Here is a 23981-nt window from a genome sequence, read left to right on the forward strand (position 1 = left end):
GTTCAATAATCAAATATGCATTACACACACACATATATGTATGTATGTATATATATATATATATATTACACATATATATATACACACTGCAGTGGGCTGGCGCCCTGCCCGGTGTTTGTTTCCTGCCTTGCGCCCTGTGATGGCTGGGATTGGCTCCAGCAGACCCCCGTGATTGCAGTTAGGATTGATGGATATATACATTGTGATAAGAATGAGTCGGAGACATCATAAAGATTTAGGGCAGCCACCCGTATAATTGAATCGGCTGCAAAAGTAGTTGTAAATAGCACGATGTGCTTAGTTCGGAGTCCAGAACAGAACTGCCTGTACTGAGGCAAGATGGCAGTTTTAAAGGGCTGGAAGGGAAGTGACGTCATCTATGCCGGAACTGGGAGTGGTGTCCTTGTGCCCGGAAGTGATGTCATCCTTGGGGCCGGCAACAGGCGGGATTTCCCGGAAAACGTCTGCTAGGGACTGAGAGAGATAGTCAGTACACTCCGCCACCCCCTGGCCTGGCATAGAATTACTAGTGTTTAGGCCCTTCAGCTGGTTCCCATGTGCATGTATACACATTATACACACACACACACACACACACACACACACACCCACACACATATATATATATATATATATATATATATATATATATTGTGGACACCAGTGGGCGGACAGTTCACCAAACACCCAACACAACAGACAGAAACACAGACTCAGCACAACACAGTCTTTATTCAGAATGGGGAACACTTTTCTTTTGTCTCGTACCTGTAGCACAGTACTACAAGCACCAAATACACAGTCCTTTCTTCTCTTTCTCTTTCTTCCACCTTGACTCCTCTCTCAAGCCTCCTGACTCTGACTTCTGGAGTAGTGGTAACTGGCTTCTTTTATAGGGCACCCAGAAGTGCTTCCAGGTGTTGGGTGATCATCTTCCGGTGGTATTTCCGGGTGTGGAGGCAGTCATGCTAAGGAGAGCTCAGACGTACCCCTAGTGCCCCTTGGCAGTGTTGAGATTCCATACTCTAACCCCATGGCACCATAGCAGGCCAGCAGGGTTGCCCTCTGCCATCTCAGGGAAGGTATTGCCCTGTGCAAGCTTCTTCCCCTAGTCCTTCCTTAAGAAGGCGCCATGGCTGGGTAAGAGTCCCTACTGTCCATCACTATACAGTGTTCTCCACAATTATTGGCACCCCTTGTAAAAATTAGTAAGAAGAGTTAGAATAAAATCACTTTTTGCTGAAGAATCGTCAACTTGAACTGAAAAGATTAGAAACATCTGGCTTTTAATTGAAACAAGTTCATTTAAAGAAAAACAAAGCCCTCATCAAGAAATAAATATTTTTAACAAAAACACATGTGCCACAATTGTTGGCGCCCTTGGAAATTAATGTGAAGCAATGTAACTGAAGCATGTTTCCCATTTAAATTGGACATTGTTAAGTTGATTGGAGTGTATAGGAACTTTCCAGCTGAAATCAATGACTTCCTGATTAACTGGGATACAACTGTGAGGAGACACAAACCCAAATTCATATGTGGAGTACTCATATAATTTCTCATAACCAGAGCCAAACTATAAAATGAAAGTGACAGTCAATTACTTCCAAATCATATTGAAACAAATGACTGTTTTTATAATAAATGTAGTGATAAACTACTTAAAGTACTTAAATGTAAGTTTTACTTCTCAGTATGTAGGCATAACTTATCAAAGTATGGCATTAAAGGCCATAGTGATTTGCTATCAACTTGTTTACGTCACTGTGCATTGCATAAAGTGCCATTTCTTGGTCCACCCAGTTAGGTGCTGAAGCAGGCTACTTGACTCCAGCACTTGGGGGAAACTCTAAAGCTGGTCAATGTCAATGCAAAATGTGACTGATCACCCAGATTTAAATCTTCGGTTTCACTCATAGAAATGGTTTGCAAATGTATAGTTTATGCCTGACATATACAGTAGATTCATTAATGATGCTAACTATAGCATATCTATAGCAGTATAACCTTAATCGTGGTTGCTTGTCTTCAAAATGTGAAACTGTGCTGGGAAGCCTTCATACTACTGTGCAACTTGACATCCTCACAAATTACAATTCATATAATCTGACATCTGAGAGTGATCAGATCAGCTGTTGTGACTTGGGAATTCCAAAAGCACAAGTCCCAAAAATACCTTTTTGACCTCTAGGTGGGGAAATACTGTCAAAACCCAACAAGACACCGAAAACGGTCTTGGAAAATCTTTATAAAATAAAAGGTTTATTTGTGCAAAAAGCTTTGCAAAACACAAAACTCCATTGAGCATAAACGAATTGCCTGAAAAGGCAAGGAAATCCACAGTAAACAAAGTCTCAATACAGAATCCAAAGGTTTGAAAAACCAGTAAATCATAAAAGCAATAGCAAAGGGCACAGTAAATACAAGAAAGTCTCCACTCCCTAGTACATTTGAAATGAACCGTTAAGAACTATGGAAAGCCGTCCCATGCATAAGGTGGAGTGCTTTTCCTGTTGGTGATTAACAGGTTGCCCCACCCCTTGGGGAACCACCCACAAAACATATCACACATAATCTGGGTATTTACCAATTACAAATAACACAAAGAAAATGCACTTAATAATTAAAAGAAACATGAATACAAATAAATGGCATAAAATTAAACAGTACAAACAAAAACACCACTTTGAACCCAAGCCAGGGGAAAAATGCTGCCTGAAACATGACATCAGCAAGTGCAGATGTCAATTTTGACATCCCCTCCAACTAGAAGTCACGTAATAAGACATTAGCTTTAGGGGACTAAGCAGTGGTAAGAAATTACAATGAGGATCACACAGATAATGAGCCGCTGTACTTTCATTTTTCTCCAAAATGAGACGTTTCTTAATGGTCCAGACTACGGTGATAAGTGAGACTTTAACAGTTATACAAAAACAATCATAAATGAAAGCCAACAGTTATTCAGTTCTACTTTTGTGTGTTCAAGCTATTCAAATTTGAAAAAAAAAAACTAAGGCAGCTAAGGAATGTGTGTCTCTGCTAATATTTCAACCAGTAGAGCTGAGACCTTCAAAGACAAAAGATTGAGTGGCAATTGTGTTAAAGATGGTAGCCTCACTTCTCCTCTGTATATATTTATATGAATGACATGATAGACTTGAAAAGACCTAAAATCTTCAAAGGCACATCATTGAAGACGAATTGAAGTTCATTGTAATAGAACAGATTAATTTAAGACCTCTATTCACCATAAACACATTTCCAAAAACCGTAGATATGGAAGAATTTCATGTCAATGTTGATGGCACAGTGGCACAGATGTTAATGCTTCTACTCACACGTAGCTCCATGATCCTTGTTTCAAATCCTCTTTATATAAAGTTTGTACGTTTTCCTCTTATATGCATGTTTTTCCACCAGACATTCCAGTTTGTTTCTCATGTAATAGAGACACAGGTTAATTTAATTGGCTACTAAATGTAACCATTGCACTCTGCTGCAATGAAGTGGCACTCAGTCCAGGGTTGGTTGCCTGCCATGTAGCCAATAGACCCAAAAATAGGCATCAATTCTTTATGCCATACATTGGACATGTAAGTCCAATGATGAATGGGTTTAATTTCAATTAGCTGTACACTAGAGAAGGGTATTTTTGGTTTACAGTACAACAATATGCATAAAGGTAACAAGGGTTATCTTTAAACTGTGTAACATATTAGGTTAGATCATTTTTGTAAATCTCAGAAGGGGACTATTTAGTTGGCCACTAGGCCATTCTTCCAACCACTTTTTAGTACTAAGTCATAACATTTTCAAGTACAAATATGAAATAGTGCAAGGCTGGAATCATGTATTTAAGGGTGTATGCATAACTGCTGACCAAATAATGACCCCCAGAGAATGAAACCGTTTTTTCTGTAGTTTTCCTTTAATACCCTACCATTTCTTCTCTGAATATTGTCAGTTTGTTCTTCATGATGTCCATTCTATGCCCTAACACTCAGACTGATAGTTCTGAAAAGATGTAAAGATTCATGATCATTTGAAAGCTTGTATTTTATGGTGTTACCTCATCACCACCACAAGCGCTAACATGTCTGTTCTAACGTGATGCACATGACAACGTTTCAGTTTGAAGGGCACGTCTCTTTGGCTCACTTCAGTCCTGCTACTACCAGATGTTGATAAGAAAAGCTTTCAACACATCGTATACTGTACATTCCAAAAATGAGATCATGCAAAAAGGTTAGAAAAAAGTGAGTAATAATAAAAGAAAAAGAACTGCACCCAAATAAGATACGTAGACTGCAAAACAGAAAAAAACTCAACCTGCATCACACATTCCTGGACCTCACACTGCACAAGTAAAACTAATCTTTGGCAAAATCACAGGTAATGTGGTTAAAATGTGAGATTTCTGTTAAAATGGCTGAACAAACTACTATTACATCTGGCTTCTAAAATATCTTCCTGTTTCTACAATTGGACATACCTGAAGGCAGTTTTAAAATATTCATGTCAAAAAGGCAAGCATTAATGCAAACGCCCTGAAAACAAATATGTGATCCCAAAGGCAGTCTCACAACTTCTGAATAATCATAAATAATACTGTATGATTTATTGAGGCTTTTAAATGCCCTTCATGGATCTTAAGCTGTACATCATATTCACCACAATGCCAATAAAAATGTTTTGTATCCAGCGCCAGTCTCCATTCTTATTCTTATGTGTCAGCATACTAAAATGGATGAGCACAAACCCAGAGGTACTTGGCAGATTTCCAATCCACTCAACCTTATTTGCGTTAGCACACTGAACAGATCTGGAATTATGTCAATGTGGAGAGCTTGATTTAAAAAAAAAAACAATTAGCTATTATATAGTGAGTTATCTCTTTTAAATTATGCAAAATTCTGTCAGTTCCCCATCCATTCGACTTTTACCATTTTAGGATCACAGGACACCCGTTTCAGCATTTCAGTCAATTAATAAACACACTAACAGACAAATACATTACCTCTTGTATGAGCATTTCTTTGAGATGTGGTAGGATGCCTGAACTCCCACAAGGACACAAAGAGAACATGTAAGCTCCATTACATCTAGGACTGATGAGTAAGTAGTACTACTCACTATATCACCTGTTATTATAAAAGAGTCTGGAAAATCATTTTATGTGAAACACAGAGATAAGAATGGCATTTGCACATCAGCTTTGGGGGCATAGAAAAACTTTATATAGTGTGTATTTGGAAAAGGCAGTAATCATTCATGTCAATCATGAAGAATCCACTGCATCCACTTAACAGGATCATCTCCAGGCAGAGGAGTAGCTTCAGTGACAGACTTTTGTCACTGTCCTGTTCCACTGACAGACTGAGGAGATCGTTCATCCCCCACACTATGCGACTCTTCAATTCCACCCGGGGGAGTAAATGCGAAAATTAATTTTATTTTAATTCTTTTCCTTTTTATTACTATTTAATTTAATATTGTTTCTTTGTATCAGTATACTGCTGCTGGATTATGTGAATTTCCCCTTGGGATTAATAAAGTATCTATCTATCTATCTATCTATCTATCTATCTATCTATCTATCTATCTATCTATCTATCTATCTATCTATCTATCTATCTATCTATCTATTAATATCCACTCATAAAAGGGGTGTTTATCTGGAGGGGGGAAGGTTTACTCACCGGTGGAGCATATTTAAGAAACCCTGCCAAAAGACTGGCATCATAGGTTAGGCTGAAGGTCCCTAATACCAGGTAACCGATTGAGTGGATTCAGGTAGGGAATGGATGGATTGATGAAATTCTTCATCGTCATTAATATAAAGAATATTTTGCAATTGTTTATATATTTAAAGGCTTTTTGACTGTTCACATTTTTCAGTAAGTATGTTTCAGGAGATTGTTTTGGTGGTAGGATTTGTGAGATGATAATTATATGCATTTTGATATGTGGAAGCCTAAAATGAAGCAAGTCTAACATAAAAAAAAAATAAAATGTTGACCTGTTTCCAAATATATTTACTTGTGTGTTAGGTTAATAGGCAATTCTAAATTGTCCCACTGTAAGTGAGTCAGGGTGTTATGGAATAGACAGACACCAGGCCCAGGGCTGATTCCTTCGTTGAGCCCACTATTTCTGGGATGGACTTCAGCTTTTTTGACCCTGATGTATTGTAGATTATATGAGTTCAGTAATGGATGAATAGAGATAATTTTTGTGTCTGTTTTTATTATGTACATATTTAATATGTATTTGCACATCTGCTTTTATTTTATATATGTACTCTACTATTTATCTTAAAGTGCATTTCAAAATATTTGCCAACAATGCAGTATGTTCATATGTAGTACAATTAAAAAACAATATGGTGGCCATGGTGGTGCATTAGGTAACATTACTGCCTCACACCTTTACAGTCCAAAACCTGGATGTTTGATATGTGGTTTCCTCTCAAATATCAAAGATGCAAATGTCAGGCGACTTTAAACTGGCACTGATGTGGCTCTGTAGATGAGTGCGCTCTGCAGTTTGCTAACATTCTAACTATGGCTGCTTACAGCTTAGTGCCAGAAGCTTCCAGAATATGTTCTTTAAAAAAAGGAGGATGCAGACTTCCTGTGACTACAAATTAAAATAATTAGGTTCAGAAAATACACGAATGACCAATGCAGAGCACAAAATAAGTTTAATTAATTTACCTTATTAAAAGCACACCAATGATTATTATTTTTTCTTTTTGATAAAGGTTAAAGTTATGGAAAAAGGGTCTACCAGCAGAATAAGCGATGCTAAAACAGGACAAAGCTCCTCAGGCTGCATTTTGCCAAAATCTGTCAGAGATGCGTTCAGTCTACGAGATTCACCTTTACTCAACCGACTAGAATATGATTTTAACCCCACTTCACTTCAAAATGGGTAACTTAAACATTTAATTTCTATTTGTAGACATTTTTCATTATGTATGATTATTATTATTTGTTGTTCTGAAATAATATTTCAGTTTAAAAATACTGTTGAATACTACTTGTTATAAGTTAACTATGTGCAGTGTATCTGAAATGTACATGAATTTTTCTTATTCTGTTCTTAGACTTGCTTAGTCATTAATGTTTTTTCTAACTTAAGGGTGAAATGTTGAAGTGAAGTCCGTGTACTTTAACTTAAAACAATTGTGCGCAGCTCATTTGCTCTTTATATTTTTAGGTTACATTTCTCTCTAGACATCCGAACAGTGTCCACAGAAGGCTTGATCTTTTACATATCAAACCAGTTTGGGACCTCTCATTTGGCCTTATTCATTCTAAAAGGGCGTTTTGTGTATTCATTAAGTTCCTTTGGAAGGAAACGTAGAATCACCAGTAAAGAAAAATACAACAATGGCCAGTGGAACACAGTAAGTATACAAATGATGCCGTTGTACATATAGATATTTACCAGCCATTGGCATTTAGGGTTGATGTATCACTGATCCAGTATCTGACGTTCAGATTCCACACACTGTATGAAATGTACATGTTCTTCCCACGTCTGGGTTGCCCACCAGGTATGCTGGTTATCCTCCCACCAGCCATTGCAGGCCTTATGCTAATCAGAATTTTAAAGTGGCCCTGTGTATGCGACTACATGTGGGTCCTGCACTGCACTGGTTCATTGCCCAGTGTTGGTTCTTTTTGCTTCCCAGGGTAAGATTATTTTTCTTAAAATCCTGAACTGGATTATGTGGATTTAAGCACATTATATCATGTTGTTTTTGTATTAGACTATTTTTGCTTTGTCAATTTTTTTTTCTGTTCAATCTGTAGTAGACATAGAAATGGTTGTGATTGACTCTTTCATGCGCAGAAAAAGAATGAAAGAACTGAAGCCATACCAGTAGCATAATGCAGAAACTTTAGGCAGGGACAATGTGTTTTCAGGGCTGAGAAAATCAAACAACAAAGGCTAAAGAAAGGAGAGTTATGGCATAGAGAGTACAGCGATCAGAGACAGACAAGAAAGTGCGAGGCAAATAACAAAGGTACCTTGTAGTTGCCAGGCTTGCATTTGAAACACACAAATGTGCTTGGTTAAAATGTAGCCATGTGTAAAGAATATGTGGTGCTGAATTACTGGGCTCTTTTTAAGGAGAAGGTTGGAATTGTTTGGATAGTTTTTAAACTCAATAAGTGATCAGTGGTACAAATCTTATGAAACAGAGATTATTAGCTGTTGTTTATTGACTGTATTGCAGCCAGTTCTGGTGCCCCGGATTTTCTGGTTTATTTCTTTTATCATAGAGATGTAGTTATGTGCTATTTCAAGTTTTTCTCTATAATTTTATAGGTGATGTTCAGCACAGAACAAAATAATATGCGGTTAATTATTAATGGACTACGAGTACAAAATGGGACCTTTCCACGTTTTTCTGCCCTTGAACTTCAGTCTCCCATCTTCCTTGGTGCAGTTCCAGCTCTAAAGGAAAACTCTGCACTAGAGGTACTCATAATTTCCTCACTGTGGCATTTGTTGTTTAAATATGAATGTGTAGATAAACAGGTTCATAAAATGGATGAATGGAATTCTGTAATGTTTACGGTAGTTATTCAGAGTATAAGAACCTTGTTACATGCGTTCTGTTTTATACCTTCAGACAACGTATACTGATAGAAATACATACTGTTTTGCTTTAAGCTCCACAAAGATACATTCTCAAGTTTAGTTTAATCAATTTCCTTTACTCTTTTCTTTCCTACTTCTTTATGACCTCTGCCTATTACCACCTCTGCTTGTATAGCTGTTTTTGTAAAGTGTCACACCTGAAAACTCTTATGCTTTCTGTAAATGATACAAAATAAGGATTGAAAATCCAGGAGTTTACCTGGTGTGATGCTCAGACACGTACTGTACAGCTGCCCTAACCCAACACAGACAAGCAGAGACAGTTCCAGCACACAACACACACTTTTACTCCTCTGTGGTGAAACGCTTCTTAATTTGCTTCCCCACTTCTCAGCACAATACAAATAACATAAACAGCTATAGCACAGTCCTTCTGCCTCCAGTCCTCCACACAAGCTTTGTCCTTCTTCTTCACAACTCTAGCTGTTGTATACTGGTGACTGGCCCTCTTTTATAGGACACTCGTAAGGACTCCAGGTGTCCAACAACCTTCTTCCACCAGCACTTCCTGGTGTGGCGGATGTTCTGCCAAACAGGGCCCAGAAAACGTCCAGGCGCCCCCTGGCAGTGGCCACAGACCCCAGCCAGGTTGAGCTTTCATGCTCCATGCTGCAAGCCAAGGGGCCTGCCCTCTATTAGTCCGCAGAGTGTCCTGAAAAAGCTATCTCCCCCGGTCCCTCCATTGTCAGGCCGTCCCAGTCAGGTAAGGGCCCTGGCCTTCCGCCACACTGGCTAAAGGGTGATATTCCTCTTATGTTTGTTTTCAAATTTTCTTATAAAAAAAAGTTAATAATTGGATCCAGTGAAAAAGACAATGTCAGATCAGTTGATGAATAATAAAATGGAGCATTTCTAGAAGCCAACATCTCAGTGTAGACATTGTTCCCAGATTTTACCATTTAGTGCTTTTATAGTTGGAGTCCCAACCAAACTAACTGGTTCTTGGGAGTTCTTCGCATTTTTCACCTTTTTACCTTTATTTACTCTTCCTCTTTAAGTTGGTGTATTCCTCCCATTGCATTTTACCTAGCCAATTGTACCTTGTACTAATTTTAGACCACTCAAAGTGTCACAAGAAAGGATATTAGACCGGTGACATGTTTTTGACTTTTTGAAGTGCACTTTGTGGTTTTGGTGCATGTTTCCTGCTCTCTTATATGTATGTACTGTTTATATATATATATATATATATATATATATATATATATATATATAATGTGAGACTTGCCCGGACACCACCAGTCGGAAACCACATCTTTATAAAATTCACACGTTTATTTAACATAAATAAACACAGTCCCAAACACGACACAGAGCACACAGCAATAATCTCCCACAATGTCCTTAGCCGCCAATCTCCTCCTGGGAGCTTTGTCCTGCTCCCACTCCCAACTCTAGCTCCTCAAGTATAAGGAGGCGGTGCCTTTTATTCCCGCCTGGATGTGCTCCAGGTGGCTGGTGACGATCTTCCGGCAGCACTTCCTGGTGTGGCATAAGTGCTGCCCTTTGCCCTGGAAGCACTCCAGGCATCCCTAGCAGGTTCCTCCACCATCTTGCCAAGTGTGGTGGAATTAAAGTTCTCCCGGGTTCTAGAAGGCTTAATGCGCCCCCTGGCGGTGGCCATGAGTCCCAACGAGTTGGAATGTCTCTCCTCCTCTCCCGTGGTCCTCTCCTGCTCCAGGGCGGTTGTGTCCTCCTGACCCGGAAGCTTTTAATGTCTCTATCCGGTCCCTCCAGGCATCCCGGCCAGGTAAGAACCCCAGACATTTGTGACAATATATATATATATATATATATATATTATATATATAGTATGCATATATTTATATGGGGCGGCACGGTGGCGCTGCTGCCTCGCAGTTAGGAGACCCAGGTTCGCTTCCCGGGTCCTCCCTGCGTGGAGTTTGCATGTTCTCCCTGTGTCTGTGTGGGTTTCCTCCGGGCGCTCCGGTTTCCTCCCACAATCCAAATCCATGCAGGTTAGGTGGATTGGCGATTCTAAATTGGCCCTAGTGTGTGCTTGGTGTGTGGGTGTGTTTGTGTGTGCCCTGCCCAGGATTGGTTCCTGCCTTGTGCCCTGTGTTGGCTGGGATTGGCTCCAGCAGACCCCCGTGACCCTGTGTTCGGATTCAGTGGGTAAGAAAATGGATGGATGGATATATTTATATGTCACATGTTTGCAATTGGAGATCATTTTCTTGGTGCACCTGAGGATAAGCATTAACTCTCTAGGATGGGGGGGGGACTCTGTCAGTCACTGTATCTTCTCAACAGATGCCCCATTTGACCATTTAATAGCAGTATCTGTATGACAAAAGAAAAGCATGTAATGTGCACAATATAAAGAACGGATATTTGTATGTTGAAGAAGGCTTCAGACTGGTCTGTGAACAGCAACTTCTGTGGATGACAATTTAAATATGGGATGACCAGAAGGGGCAGGGCTTAAGACAGTGTCTCGGAGATGGCATCGACTGTCTTCCAGGGTTTTCTCCTACGTTTTGGGTAATACATATATCAGTGCTGGTGTCACACTCCTATTCTCTTGCTGTATTTTTGTTTTTCCCAAAGCCAATAAAACTCAAGTGAGTGACAATATTTATAAAATATAAATATTTTTGCCATTATCACCAAATTGCATGCAATAGTATACTTAGTCTCATTCATTTAGAATTGTCTACTAAATATATTTTACTCAAACAGTTTGCTAAAATACAGAATTATATCACTTAGGTATCACAAAAGGTATTTACTCATCACTTGTCCCAACCTTGTTCTTTTCAGTACATTCCCAAAGACAGCGTGACTGGGTGCTTCAGAAACTTCAAACTGAATGGTCAGCTAATGGTAGCTCCAACTATAAATCATGGAATAACCCCTTGCTTCGAAGGCAAAAGTGAAAGAGGAGCCTACTTTGCTGGCAGTAGTGCATATGCAGTTTTAGGTAACATTCTATATTATATCATTTAAAAAGTATCCTTGCTTTTATGGCATTAGTCATGGCACAGCAAGTAGTGTTAACATTTCACAGCACTTAGCTGATGTCTTGCTTCCCTACAGGCTGCATTATGTGAAATTTGAAGTTTCTGTGTTCTGACTGTTTTCCTTCCATAGTCCAAAAGCATGCAGCCTGGCTGTTTGATAACAGAAAATTGGTACAGTGGGAATGAAAGTGTGTGCCTGTTTGTAGACGGTAGGACTGACATTCCATACAGGGTTGGTTTCTTTATTGCCAGCTCCATCTGACCCTGTACTGGAATGGTGGGTTCAGAGACTGAAAAATTGAATTTACTAGGTTAAATGCTAGCTTCTGTAAAATACTTAAAATGATGCTCTACATCCATTCGATACATTTGCTAGGTCATCAGAACCTGGCTGGATTATTTCTGTATCACAATGCAATACTGCACAAATCTACACACTCAAAATGGGATCATTTACCTTTAGGAAAACATAAATATTTTGAATACAGATTATTTTAAAATATAATGTTGGTGCCATGTATACTAACTTTCACATTTTTGTCATTTTTCAGTTGTAATATTGTATGATTTCTTTTTTATGTACCATTTCTTAACGATAGCCATAATACTGAAAATTAAATGAACTTTTTAAACAACCATATTAAACAGACAACAAAATATTTACTTAATAGTCATGACACTATTTATATCTCTGTCCATTCATGTAATTTTTAAATTAACTGAAAAATTACTTAAGCCCATTTTTAGAATTGAGAAATCTAAAGTATGGGTCAGGACACTTCTGTGTCACAGGTTATATGTTGACACTTATTTATTTTGGGCCACACTACATTTTCAAATCTGTCAACTAAATGGGTCTTTGTAAATTGTGCAGAAAACAAGAGAATGCAGGGAAACCGCACAATGACAGAGGTAGAACATGCACACTCTGTGCACACAGTCACCAGACTGGGATTTAAATACATTCTCCTGGAGGTGTAATGCGTCAATATTACTGAGTCCATCACTCTGCTGCCCACTAATTTTAAATGTCCCTCTGTTCCTTTATAACATACAACGTTTATGTTTATGAAGGTAGGGCCATTGGTTCAATAACCTCCCTCTTTCTCGCTGTATATATCTTGCTTTTCATTAGATCTTTACCACACTCCTCAATTAGCAGTAATTGTTTTAGCCATTATGAGATCTTGATATTCCAAAAATAACCCTTCAGCCAAAGACCCCGTTCACATAAGCCTGTGAAATTAGCTGTGTAATCAAGATGAACATCCATCAATCCTTTCATTTTCCTATTAAATCAATCCAGTTGAGACCTTGGCAAAGACACATAGACAGAGAGAGAAAGAGCAAGACACGCAGTCACAGCTACAAGGGCAACAAGACAGGCCTCTTCACCAGAATGGATGCTATCCTGTCTCAGATAGCAAGAAAACACTGGTCAAAATATCCTAAAATTAGGTTGACTTCTACACCATTTGACTTAACATGCTTGATCTGGGAAGCTAAAGACTGTCACTAGTGACATGTTCTGTAAGGTAGTAATATCACCTGCTGCACCACCTTTATGCAGACTTTGCACTTCACACACAGGTCATGAGTAGATTGTACTTTAATCTTAAACATTGTTAAAGTTATTTTAGGAAAACAAAAAAAAATACAGAGAAACCTTTCATGTGTTTTCAAGTGATCTTTTATCATATTTAAAATTCATCAATGAAGTAAAATATGGTTGTCTGCAATGACAGTTGTTTGACGTATCTGTTTAGATTAATTCTTCTGTGTCACTTGATGAGCAGAGTGTATTGATTCATAATTCATGTTAGTCAATGTGCACAATTTCTAATGAACTGTCATTTAATTTATTAGTATTTTATTCCTTCTGCAAAATTACAACTGTTTTATTCATTAACGTCAAATGTTTTAATAATTGTATTCTTTGCAGATCCGTCTTTTATTATTGGCTTGAGTTTTGAGCTGGTGTTTGAGATTCGTCCCAGTGGATTAAATGGTATTTTATTCTACATTGGAAGCCAAAGTGGAGACCATCTAACTTTGTACATGAAAAATGGAAAGGTGAGGAGGGCATGTCTTAAGTTATTCTTGAAGATAAACCAAATGTATTTTAAAGAATTTCATGATATCACTTTAAATCATGTGCTTTAGCAGATTGTTATAGTGCACATTTTAGTCATGCATTGCTAGATAAAAGAAACAAAACCTTTGTTAAGGTTTTACTACCATGGTCACCTCCCCAATCCCCTCTCTGCTGATCATGCTCGATTCACCAAGAATGAAATGCCTGGATGATCGCACTTGATTCCTCTGATGCACTGGTGATCACTTGGAACCCCCCAGCACTCAGTTCATGAAGTGGGATAAACCCACCTCCCTGGTGGATCGCGAACTGCCATGTGAAAAACTGGGTTGTGACACCACAAAGGTTGGGAAATGCTGCTTTAAAGTATTGCCATAAGTGCATTTTAAGTCTTATTAAGACAAAACAAAGTATCTGTTAAGGTCTTGGTACACAGCAGTAACTGACTAAAACATTTATATGGGTAGCTCCTATTCTAAACTGTTTAGCAATAACATTTTGTAAATAACAAAAATATAAAGTAGAAACATAAAAGGCTATTTTAATTGCTCTGCAAAAGACTATTTAAAATATCAGGTATAGAGCCTGACTTTGGCAAAGCAGTTCTGATAAAGTTGTATTATACTCCCTTTGAGATGAAAAAAAATTCTCAAGGTGGTATGTAATAATATTGAAGCAACTTAAGCAGATTCACATACTTTACAAAATGTGCATAGCTATACTTATGAAATCAGTGAGGACTGATGAGAATAAACTACTCTTAGCTGTTTTTTAGGCAATTGAAAGTATAAGACAAGACAACTTAGTCACCTCACTGAAATACCTCTGGGCTCAAACCCATATGTGTATTCTGAAGGTAATCATTGAAAATATGGAAAGAGAAGAAGGTGTGTTTAATATACTGAATCACAGGAACCATCTATAAATAAATAACTGCTATTTAAAGTTATTTAATTTTTGGCAACTGACAGTGTCTTATAGTAAAGTAATTTTCTTTCCAGTGCATTTAAACACAGTTAAAAACTTTAAACTCATTTAATAATTGAATTTTGAGTTTTCTGTTATATGGCTAATCTGCCCCATGGCTACAGCATTCTGGGTTTAAGACCTGCATCTGCTTAGTTGTGGTGGGAATTGCCAGAACCTCCCAATTCTGGCTTTGATATAATATTGCATTTTTTTTATATTGTGTAATATACAGTATTAACTGCTGTGACTCAGTTTTGTGATAAATTACAATTTATTATCATTTATATTTGCCAGGTCAAAGTTGAAATCTTGCCTATAAGAAAAAAATCTGTTTGTTACTGTTTTGTCACATAGAATTCTTGGTGATCCTATTTTCCTTTTTATACATTATGCAGACTTTACCAAAATGCCTCAAATCCCATACACTTACTACACTGTGGTCACGTACCATACTTTGGAACTTTCTCCCCCTTCCCTTCTTTATCAATAACCTCAGGCAATTAGATAGAGTGAAAGAACAGGCAGGGGAAGAAGCTACACATTTAATTATGCGTTTCAGATAATATGGCCAAATTATAAGCAAAATAAAATGAGTGCCACAAAAATATTATTACAGCCTAAGTAGCAGTGCATCCTGCGTGTATAAGCAGTTCTCAACTTATCTTTGGTCTAGCTTGGCCTTTGCTACCATATGACCTTTGAATGGAGTAATGAAAAAAGCTCCGCGCCTATCTAAATATGGCTGCGAAGATAGAATTATCTTCATGATAGAGAAACGGCAAGAGATAGAGGTGATCTTCTGTTCATGGCAAGATAGCAAAACAGAGAAGGAAAGGTGCAATAACCAGCTTATACCATTCCTATCACAAATTTTAGACAAATGGGTGTGGACAATTCCCTTGGTTCATCCTATCTATCTATCTATCTATCTATCTATCTATCTATCTATCTATCTATCTATCTATCTATCTATCTATCTATCTATCTATCTATCTATCTATCTATCTATCTATCTATCTATCTATCTGTCTATCTGTCTGTCTGTCTGTCTGTCTGTCTGTCTGTTTATCCATCCTATTCTGGCATGACTTGCCCAAAGGAATACAGAATGGCTAGTCGTAAACAGCCACATTCCTCCAGACCCTGCTTCATATTAGCTAAGCAGTTTATGTTCTCCCTGTGGAGGTTTATAGACTCGTGTACAGTAAAGTCCAAGCAAAGTCACCTTTGCCAAACCAGTTTGATGTATGACCTCAATCCCACTGCCATAAATTTCACATCATGAATCAGTGCTTAGCACTAAAGGTTTGGTGGTTGATTAGGTAAGTGTCAAAGCACAGCTCTTCTTATCAGTAATGTAAATCATGCCTCCTGAAACACTGGATGCATACTAATACAAACGTAAACTATTCTTATAAGACATAATACATACAATTATAACAATACTAGATAGTTTAAACATTTGCTAAAAGGACCTCTACAGCACTGCTAAACATTTGCAGTATGACATCTGTTGGACTTCATTTTGTTATGTATGTACTAGGCCTGGGAAAGTTAGCACATTTTTTTTTGTAATTAATGTGGCCTGTGTGGCACGCGGCTGGGGGTGGTACCCAGCCGGGACCCCCAGGAGGACTAGAGGAGAGCTTGCGCCTCCTACAGACCACGAGGGGGAGACTGCCCTGGTTGCTTTGGGAACCACGGGTAGAGAGCTTTGAAGCTCAGCCCTGTAGGGGCCCGTGGTCACTACCGGGGGTGCCCCCATACCTACAGAACCCTGGCCACACCCAGAGGTGATGGGGGGAAGAGGATTGGGGACACCCAGAGTGCTTCCGAGTGCGCAGAAGATTGCCGGGAAGCACCTGGAGCATGTCCAGGTGATTGTAAAAGGGGCCGCCTCCTTTCATTAAGGCTGGAGTCGGGTGAAGAGAAGGACAGAGCTTGAGAGGAGAGGCAAGGAGGCGGCCTGAAGAGAGACAGAGGCAGTGTGAGGCCTGGACTTTGGGGGAGTTTGTGGTTTGTGTGCACTTAATTAGTTGTAAATATTGTGTAAATAAACGTGTGGTGGTGCTTTGAAACATGTCTGCCTGTCTGTGTCCGGGGCTCGTTCCACACCTGTTTATTATGTTAAAAAATATAGTTGCATCCAGTCTGGCAATGAGGCAAACACCTCAAACAATGCTTTGGTCAGGGTAGCATTTTCATGTAATTTTTTTTTAAACATTAAGAAACAATAATACAAAAAAGTTAAGTGTATACCTGAAGAATTACATACACATTCAGTACGATATATACTTCCTTTAAAAATGTTAACAAGGTTTAATATTTCATATTACGCAGTTCACAAAGACATGCCACATGTCAATACGTACATAGCACTGGTGTTTGTTGCCTTGATTTTATACATACTGATATCGGTGCAGGAAGTGGGAGGAAAGGGGGTGGTGGGGGTTTATGGCAGTCCTGGTTCAATGTTAGAGAATAGTTGCAAAGGTAAAAATTACACTCTCTCTTTTCATTTCATGTTTCTGTAAGAAATTTGAATCTTGTCATATCACATAATCACTAAATAAGTTATCTTTGAGTGGCACTAAAACCAAAATAAGTCTTTGGTACCTCTGTATTTAACTTGCTAGTCTGCCGCCAGCTTATAGTGTTAACTCACCCTAATATAATGACAAAATTCTACAAAACAGTAGTGTAACGATTATTCCTACCCATTATTCCAGTTTGCAGTAATTCAATAATGTATGCAAAGAATGCAACATAACCATCCAAGTAATGAACAGTGTCAGCTTTTAATTGAGATAGCAGCTATGGAGGTCTTTTTGGCATGCTAAGAGCAAAGATGTGGGTAGAGCAGTGTTTTGCAACCATTTTTCTATGGTGGCACACATTTTGTAACCCAAAAAATTCCAGGGCACAATTCTACCTGCCATAAAAGCATTAAATGTATAGACTTGCAAAACTGTCCACAACAGCAGTCATGGTGTTGCTTTTATTTAACTTCTCCAGGTAGTCCTGTCCTCCTCAGACAGGTCTCGACTACCTGAGGAGTGTGTCTGTCTCAGGCTACAACTCAGGGGCACTACACTGTTATTTCCACAGCGCACCAGTTGAAAAACACTTGCATAGAGTGTAATCATCAAATCGCTGATGGTGATGAACAATTGAGGATATTATTTACGGTGTTTTTAACACAAGTTTTAATGTACAGTATGCCCATTTAGGCAATTAAAGTCTTCAGCAGTGCATTCAAAGTCAACAGTTATTTCAATCGTTTAATTTTTACTTTGACACTTTTGTATCTCATATGCTATGCTAATTTGATAATTAATACATTGGCCTCGTTTTCTTATTTCTTCCTTTTCAACTTTTTTCAGGTTGTACTTGATCAGGTAGTATTTCATTAAAAGTTTAGGTTTAAGGTAATTGTTTCAGTTTAAACTATGCCATTAATTTTTCGTTTGTGTTGATTCTATTTTAAATTTTCATTCAGTGTGTATTTATTTCATAATTTATGTATTCATTTTATAGTTGTATGTTTTAAAGTTAGATGCAATTAATTACATACATTTACAATTAATTAGTTCGTTTTTTAAATCGATTTCCAGCTCTAATATGTACAAATAAAATGCCTTTTTTTCTTTCCAGTACATGGCATATCACACAAATTACAGCTACTGCACAAACTCTCACCCTGTACAAGAAGCAAATAATACAAAAAATATCCTAATACTGTATTTGCACTGAATATTGTAATGATATATTATCACCATGATAAATGTGTACTGGTTTTTTCCTTTATCGTTGTCTTTGTCAAGTCATATCTGTATGAATCCTCGAATGCTAATCTCTTCGACACCATGCCGCCTCTTTAACTGTTAATATATTCACACCTGGATGTATTTTTTCCTATTCTCATCATTACCCAGTGGGGAAAAAAAAATCTGTAAATAGATGAATACTGTTTTCTTATTTTATAAAGAAACCATAGTGTGCACAGCATATACAGTACATCCAGTATTAGCTTGGTATAGTGTAAAATGAATATTTAGCTACTCTTTGTTAACTAAAATTGAAAATAAATAACCACAGTGTCTATTCAGTATCATAAAACTGGTAACTTTCACTATCAGAGAAACGCTATCTTTATGGGTTTTATCAGTTGACTGGTTTATAGTTGAGACTAGCTGAAGTGGCAACTAATGACAGCCTGCAAGTGCTCTGGACATTAAGGAAATTATTCTTCATATGCCTGTGCCTGCAGGCTGAATAAACACAATTTAAGTGCATCTACAATGAAATACTCCTAAATCTTTCCTTTCAGGTGATTGTTCAAGTGGATAATGGGGCTGGTGCCTTCAATACCTCTGTCACACCTCTTCAGCCACTTTGCGATGGCACATTCCACAGAATAGCAGGTACTTTAATGTTGTTTCTTTTGTGTAACTGTTGCGTTATATTTTGAGTTATATTATTCCGTCTGTCTTATCTGACTGAATAAACAGAGGGAACACTGTGTGATCTAAATACCTTCATTGGTTTAAGTATACATTAGTCCATTTTTTATTTATAGAATACCAGAGTGCAACTCCTCTTGTCTTTATAGTGGAACTAGGGTTAAATTTATCAACATCTTCAATCAATTTTGAATTCATAAGTCTGTACCTCACTGTGGCAGAGCCCTGGATTGACTGTAGGCCCAAATGATGTCTTTATAGAGTTCACAAGTTCATTCTGAATCTGCTTGGGTATTTCCTCTATATATTCTATACTGTATTTTGAGTGAGTGTGGGTATGTGTGTAAATGGACTGGCACCAGATCCATATCTGTCCCTACCTTGCCCCATTTGCTGCCAGTGTAGAGTTCATCCTCTTGGATTAAGCAGATTCCATTTGTTTGTTTGAGTACTCCTTTGTGCTCCCCTCCGTTGTGTACTTGATATTAAGAGTAATTGTACTCTTTTTATAATTTGGGGCTTCTTAAAAATGTCCTTATGTGTTGCAATGTCACAAGTACACAATATCATGTTGTACTATGTAAAAGAGGAAAATGTCTTTGTTATTTTTAATTCATACATAGAATTTAAACAAGTAATGAAATAATATAATAGTCTCAAACTTGTTACATCCTGTTGAAGACCTTGGGGACGGTTGGGTGTCTGGAGTCTGGCACCAGCGGGCATAAAGCAAGAACTAGACAGTGTAACAGTCTTATCTCAAGTGGGCATTGCTGGGCCCACTTTTGCACATGACAGTACAATTCGGAATCATTGGTTCACCTACATGTGGGAGAAAAACTCATCAGACACAGTGAGAACATGCAGACTTCTCACAGAAAGTAACTGGCCTGGAGATTCACATGCAGGGCACTGGGTTTGTGATGTAGCTACACTTATCAATATACCCATAAAACTACAACTGTCCAAATATTTGAAATTCAGAACTATAATATTGTGACCGCTAGGGGGAATTAAATAAATAAAGAGACAAGAAAATCATTATTTTTTTCAGATATGCTAAACTACATTTTCTTTTTCCACTTCTCAGTGTGTTTCCCTTACTGTTTTTAATGAAATGAATTCCTGTCAGTCAATAAACAAAGTTCATACCCAGTTAGCCTAACAGGGATATTCTCTCTTTTATTCACATAATAACAATATCTGGTAAATCCTCTCAGAGAGAGTTATTCTTGTGTCAGTGGTGTTCAGTGAATTCTTCTCATTTTGTTTGTCAAGTTCTTTCATATCCTCCTTGGACTCTGCGACTAGAGAGAGGGTAGTCCTTTTTTTTTGCCCTGTATGGATGGACTGGCTCTATGGTACATCTAGCGGCCCTCCTGGATGTGTTTGGACTCTCACATTTCCAGCTTCTTCCAAAAGGAAAACAGAAAACACTTTGTCACATCTAAACCCTTACATTCCTTTACGGTGGTATCCCAGCATGTTCCCTGCTGAACTGTCATACAGTATACTGAAAGATACACCAAAAAGTAGCCTGCAATTCATGAAGTACACAAGAATGCAACTTTTGTGACATGCCATCCTCCTTAATTAATTGCCACATTAACTCAGGATGACTTTGTTCCATACATTTTCTTGGTATGGGTGCATTTATCACACAACAAGTCATTCACAAGATTTAAGCGATGTGAGCTACAATGTTCATACACCAGATGGGGGAAAGTGCCTTTACACTTTTGATGAGAAACATTTACATTTTCTGCTTACTGCTGTGACTGGGTATGTTTGTAAATTTTGCTGACATGCAGGTTTGTTCATTGTGGAAAGATCCATAGGAATTGCAATACAGTACCATGTTACAGCCGGTGAAATGGATGATGTGTGAGAGGGTAAAGAAGTGTCCAGGTTGTCTTGTGTAATTTGCTCATTTAACACAATTCATGCCATCTTAAAAACTCAAACAGCAAATGTTGCTTTGAAATGTTTGTGTCCTGATTAATTCTGTATTATCATGGAATTCTGATTAGCTACTGCTGTCGCAAACCAGCTCGTGCTCAGTCCAAGCTTATTAAATAGCACAAGCACCATCTGTTCTTAATCACCATTATTTGGATACAATCAAAGGAGAAAACTTGGCAGAGGAAGGTGTATTAACAACAATATGGTAAAGGAAAGTTAAGCATTTAAAGCTATAGCAAAAATACAAATATGTTAAGTTCTTTTACATGTAAGTATCTAACTCGAACTCTTTTCTGAATGCAAAATAACAGAAGAAAAAAGGCATGCTAACTAAACAATTAAATCAAATAGAAGATAGACTGGCCTTGTGATTTATGGGTCTGGTTGGAATGAAAACCTGTAGCCACAGTGGTACCCCAGGATTGAACTTGAGAACCTCTGCTCTAGAGGGCTGCCCCCTGTTCCACAGCTTTTCAGAGAGCACTGTCCAGGAACTGAGCACCACACAACACATAAGCTATAAATACAAACGCTACGATTACACAGTCATCTGTCATTTCCTGTAGCAGGAGATGAATGGAGAAGCCTATGTGAATTGAACACCTGGGTATATGACAGGAGTTGGATGGAAGAGTGGAAGTGTTGGTGTGAGGATCATGGAGAATCTGCACAGCTAGAGAAAGTTAGGAGAGACTGTGTGCAGCAAAGTGGCCGAGTAGACAGGAGTCATTAGCAAAGAGTATTTGCATATTGGAGAAGGAATTGCGACAAATTGGCCACAGTGAGGCTCACGATCATCACAAGTGAGTGTAGAGAAGAGACAAGGTGAGTTGTAAATTGTTTTAGTGTTTAGGGCATGCTCATTGTTTTGGAGATATTCAACATGAACATTGTAAACCTAATACAAGAGGTCCACTCCTTTGCTCTGTTATTATATACTGTACAGTGCAGTATACGGTATATACAGTAAATACATACATCTGTGCTCAAAAGACCACCAATACAACAATACACTCAAGTAGCAAAAACTGTGCAGAAGAATCAAACAATGTAATAATACTGTATATAACAATATAATATTCATAACAAACATAACATAAATTCATAACAAACATAACATAAAGAAATGTGAAAAAAGCCAACTTTGGAATTAATAGTATATCTCAAAATGTATTATTTTAATGCAGTGATCAAAAGAAATAATGTTGTGCAGTTGGATGTGGACACGGAGCGCAATCACACAGTAGGACCATCGTCATCCCTGTCTACAGACACTAAAGATCCACTTTACATTGGAGGAATCCCAGGTAGGCACTGATTTCTTCTACAGTGGTTGACTAGTATGGCTTTATTATATAAAGGTTCAAGTTACTATAATTATTTTCTGTAGAAAGAATAAACATATTTATAATAAAACAACTGTCTATTAGTTAAAGGTGAAATGTACATTATTTCACATGACACCTGATTTCAACCATGATTTTGGAAAAGATAAGCCAAATGAATGATTTGTTTCACCTTTTTCTTTTTTGTCTTTACAGGCCGAGTAATAAACCCCAAACTGCCAGTCCACACTTCATTCCAAGGATGCTTACAAAATGTGAAACTCAATAGCATCCACAAACCTTTGTCAAAGATTACCGAAGTCTATGGCCCAGTCAGTGTGAGCGGGTGTCCTGTTATTTGAATGGTGACCTACTTGAGCACATATTCCCAGTTGGAAAGTTGACCCCATTTTTGCCTGCTATGTCTTTTCTGCTTCACGGTATTTTAGTACTCTAGTCTGCCTTATTTTTTGATGCAACTAAATTAGTTTTGTTCATTAAATGAACATCAATCCCAAATGACAGTTTCATGTTTTCAGTAACAAATTCAAAGATATTTACTGAACTGTTAATTGGACATTTTTTATTATCACCAGCATTCTGCATTCTAACCTTTTGAGATGTTTCGGATTTATCAATTTTAATAATACTGTAGCACAGAGCAGTCATTTTAACAACATCAGCACTTTCATTATTTAATGTCATTTTTATTAGTATGATTTTTATTTTCTTACAAGTGCTACATTCTGTGGGACCAAATAAACTGCACTATGTGAAATGTATGAGGCAGTTATTTTTTGTAAGGAATCAGTTTTCATAAGAATGTTTTAAGGAGCACCACGTGACACAGTGGATCTATCAGCTGCCTGTCTTTATATTTGCACCTTATTTCTTTCTGGCCTGGGTTCCTTTCTTTGTTAGTGCATTGGCATGTTCTCAGTTTGATTGGTGAGACCTAAACTGCAACAGATATGTGAGGCTGGGAATGAACAGTATGCACGCTGCAAAAGAGCTACATTCACATCTTGGGTGGACTCCTGTTTCCATACCTACAAAGAGCAGAGTTAGTCTTATACAGTAGATGAATGCTAGTCATGCAAAAAAATAAATAAAAAAGGAATGTTGCTACCTTTCATCTTGAGACATAATCAGCATGAAAATGTCTTGTACACTGTGGCATTTTGGAGTGAAAATTCTTGTGAGGCCATACCAGAATTACTGCTAAAGTCATCATTAACTTCTCTAACTACCGTCTGTCCCTCTTTTACTGATTACTAAAGCATCATGTAAGTTCCTGTACCTTTCTCGTCAGAACAAATCAAACAATAGAATGTTGGTACACTGTAAAAAAAAAAAAAAATGTGACATTTATGGGAAAATACTGGCAGCTGGGTCTCCAGAATTTTACCGTAAAAAAGAAGGTGACAATATTTTTTGGTCTACAGTATAATTATGTAGTAAAAGCTATTTGCACTTTACAACAAATTCCAACAGATGGGAATGT

The 23981-nt window shown here is 37.8% G+C and overlaps 1 protein-coding gene across 3 annotated transcripts in view; it reads left to right on the forward strand.

Moving 5' to 3' along the window:
• LOC120530334 (laminin subunit alpha-3-like) overlaps nucleotides 1-23260 on the forward strand; it is a 385202-nt gene extending 361942 nt beyond the window's left edge. For all 3 annotated transcript variants that reach the window (XM_039754745.1, XM_039754743.1, XM_039754744.1), the window contains exons 71-78: nucleotides 6767-6936; nucleotides 7225-7414; nucleotides 8344-8496; nucleotides 11464-11623; nucleotides 13606-13736; nucleotides 19058-19151; nucleotides 22340-22459; nucleotides 22694-23260. In XM_039754745.1, the coding sequence (XP_039610679.1) occupies nucleotides 6767-6936; nucleotides 7225-7414; nucleotides 8344-8496; nucleotides 11464-11623; nucleotides 13606-13736; nucleotides 19058-19151; nucleotides 22340-22459; nucleotides 22694-22839 (1164 nt within the window). In that variant the 3' untranslated portion in view covers nucleotides 22840-23260. The remainder of the gene's footprint in view (nucleotides 1-6766; nucleotides 6937-7224; nucleotides 7415-8343; nucleotides 8497-11463; nucleotides 11624-13605; nucleotides 13737-19057; nucleotides 19152-22339; nucleotides 22460-22693) is intronic.
• Nucleotides 23261-23981: the final 721 nt, after the last annotated feature.

The sequence above is a fragment of the Polypterus senegalus genome, chromosome 5 (assembly GCF_016835505.1).
Source record: "Polypterus senegalus isolate Bchr_013 chromosome 5, ASM1683550v1, whole genome shotgun sequence".
NCBI lineage: Eukaryota > Metazoa > Chordata > Cladistia > Polypteriformes > Polypteridae > Polypterus > Polypterus senegalus.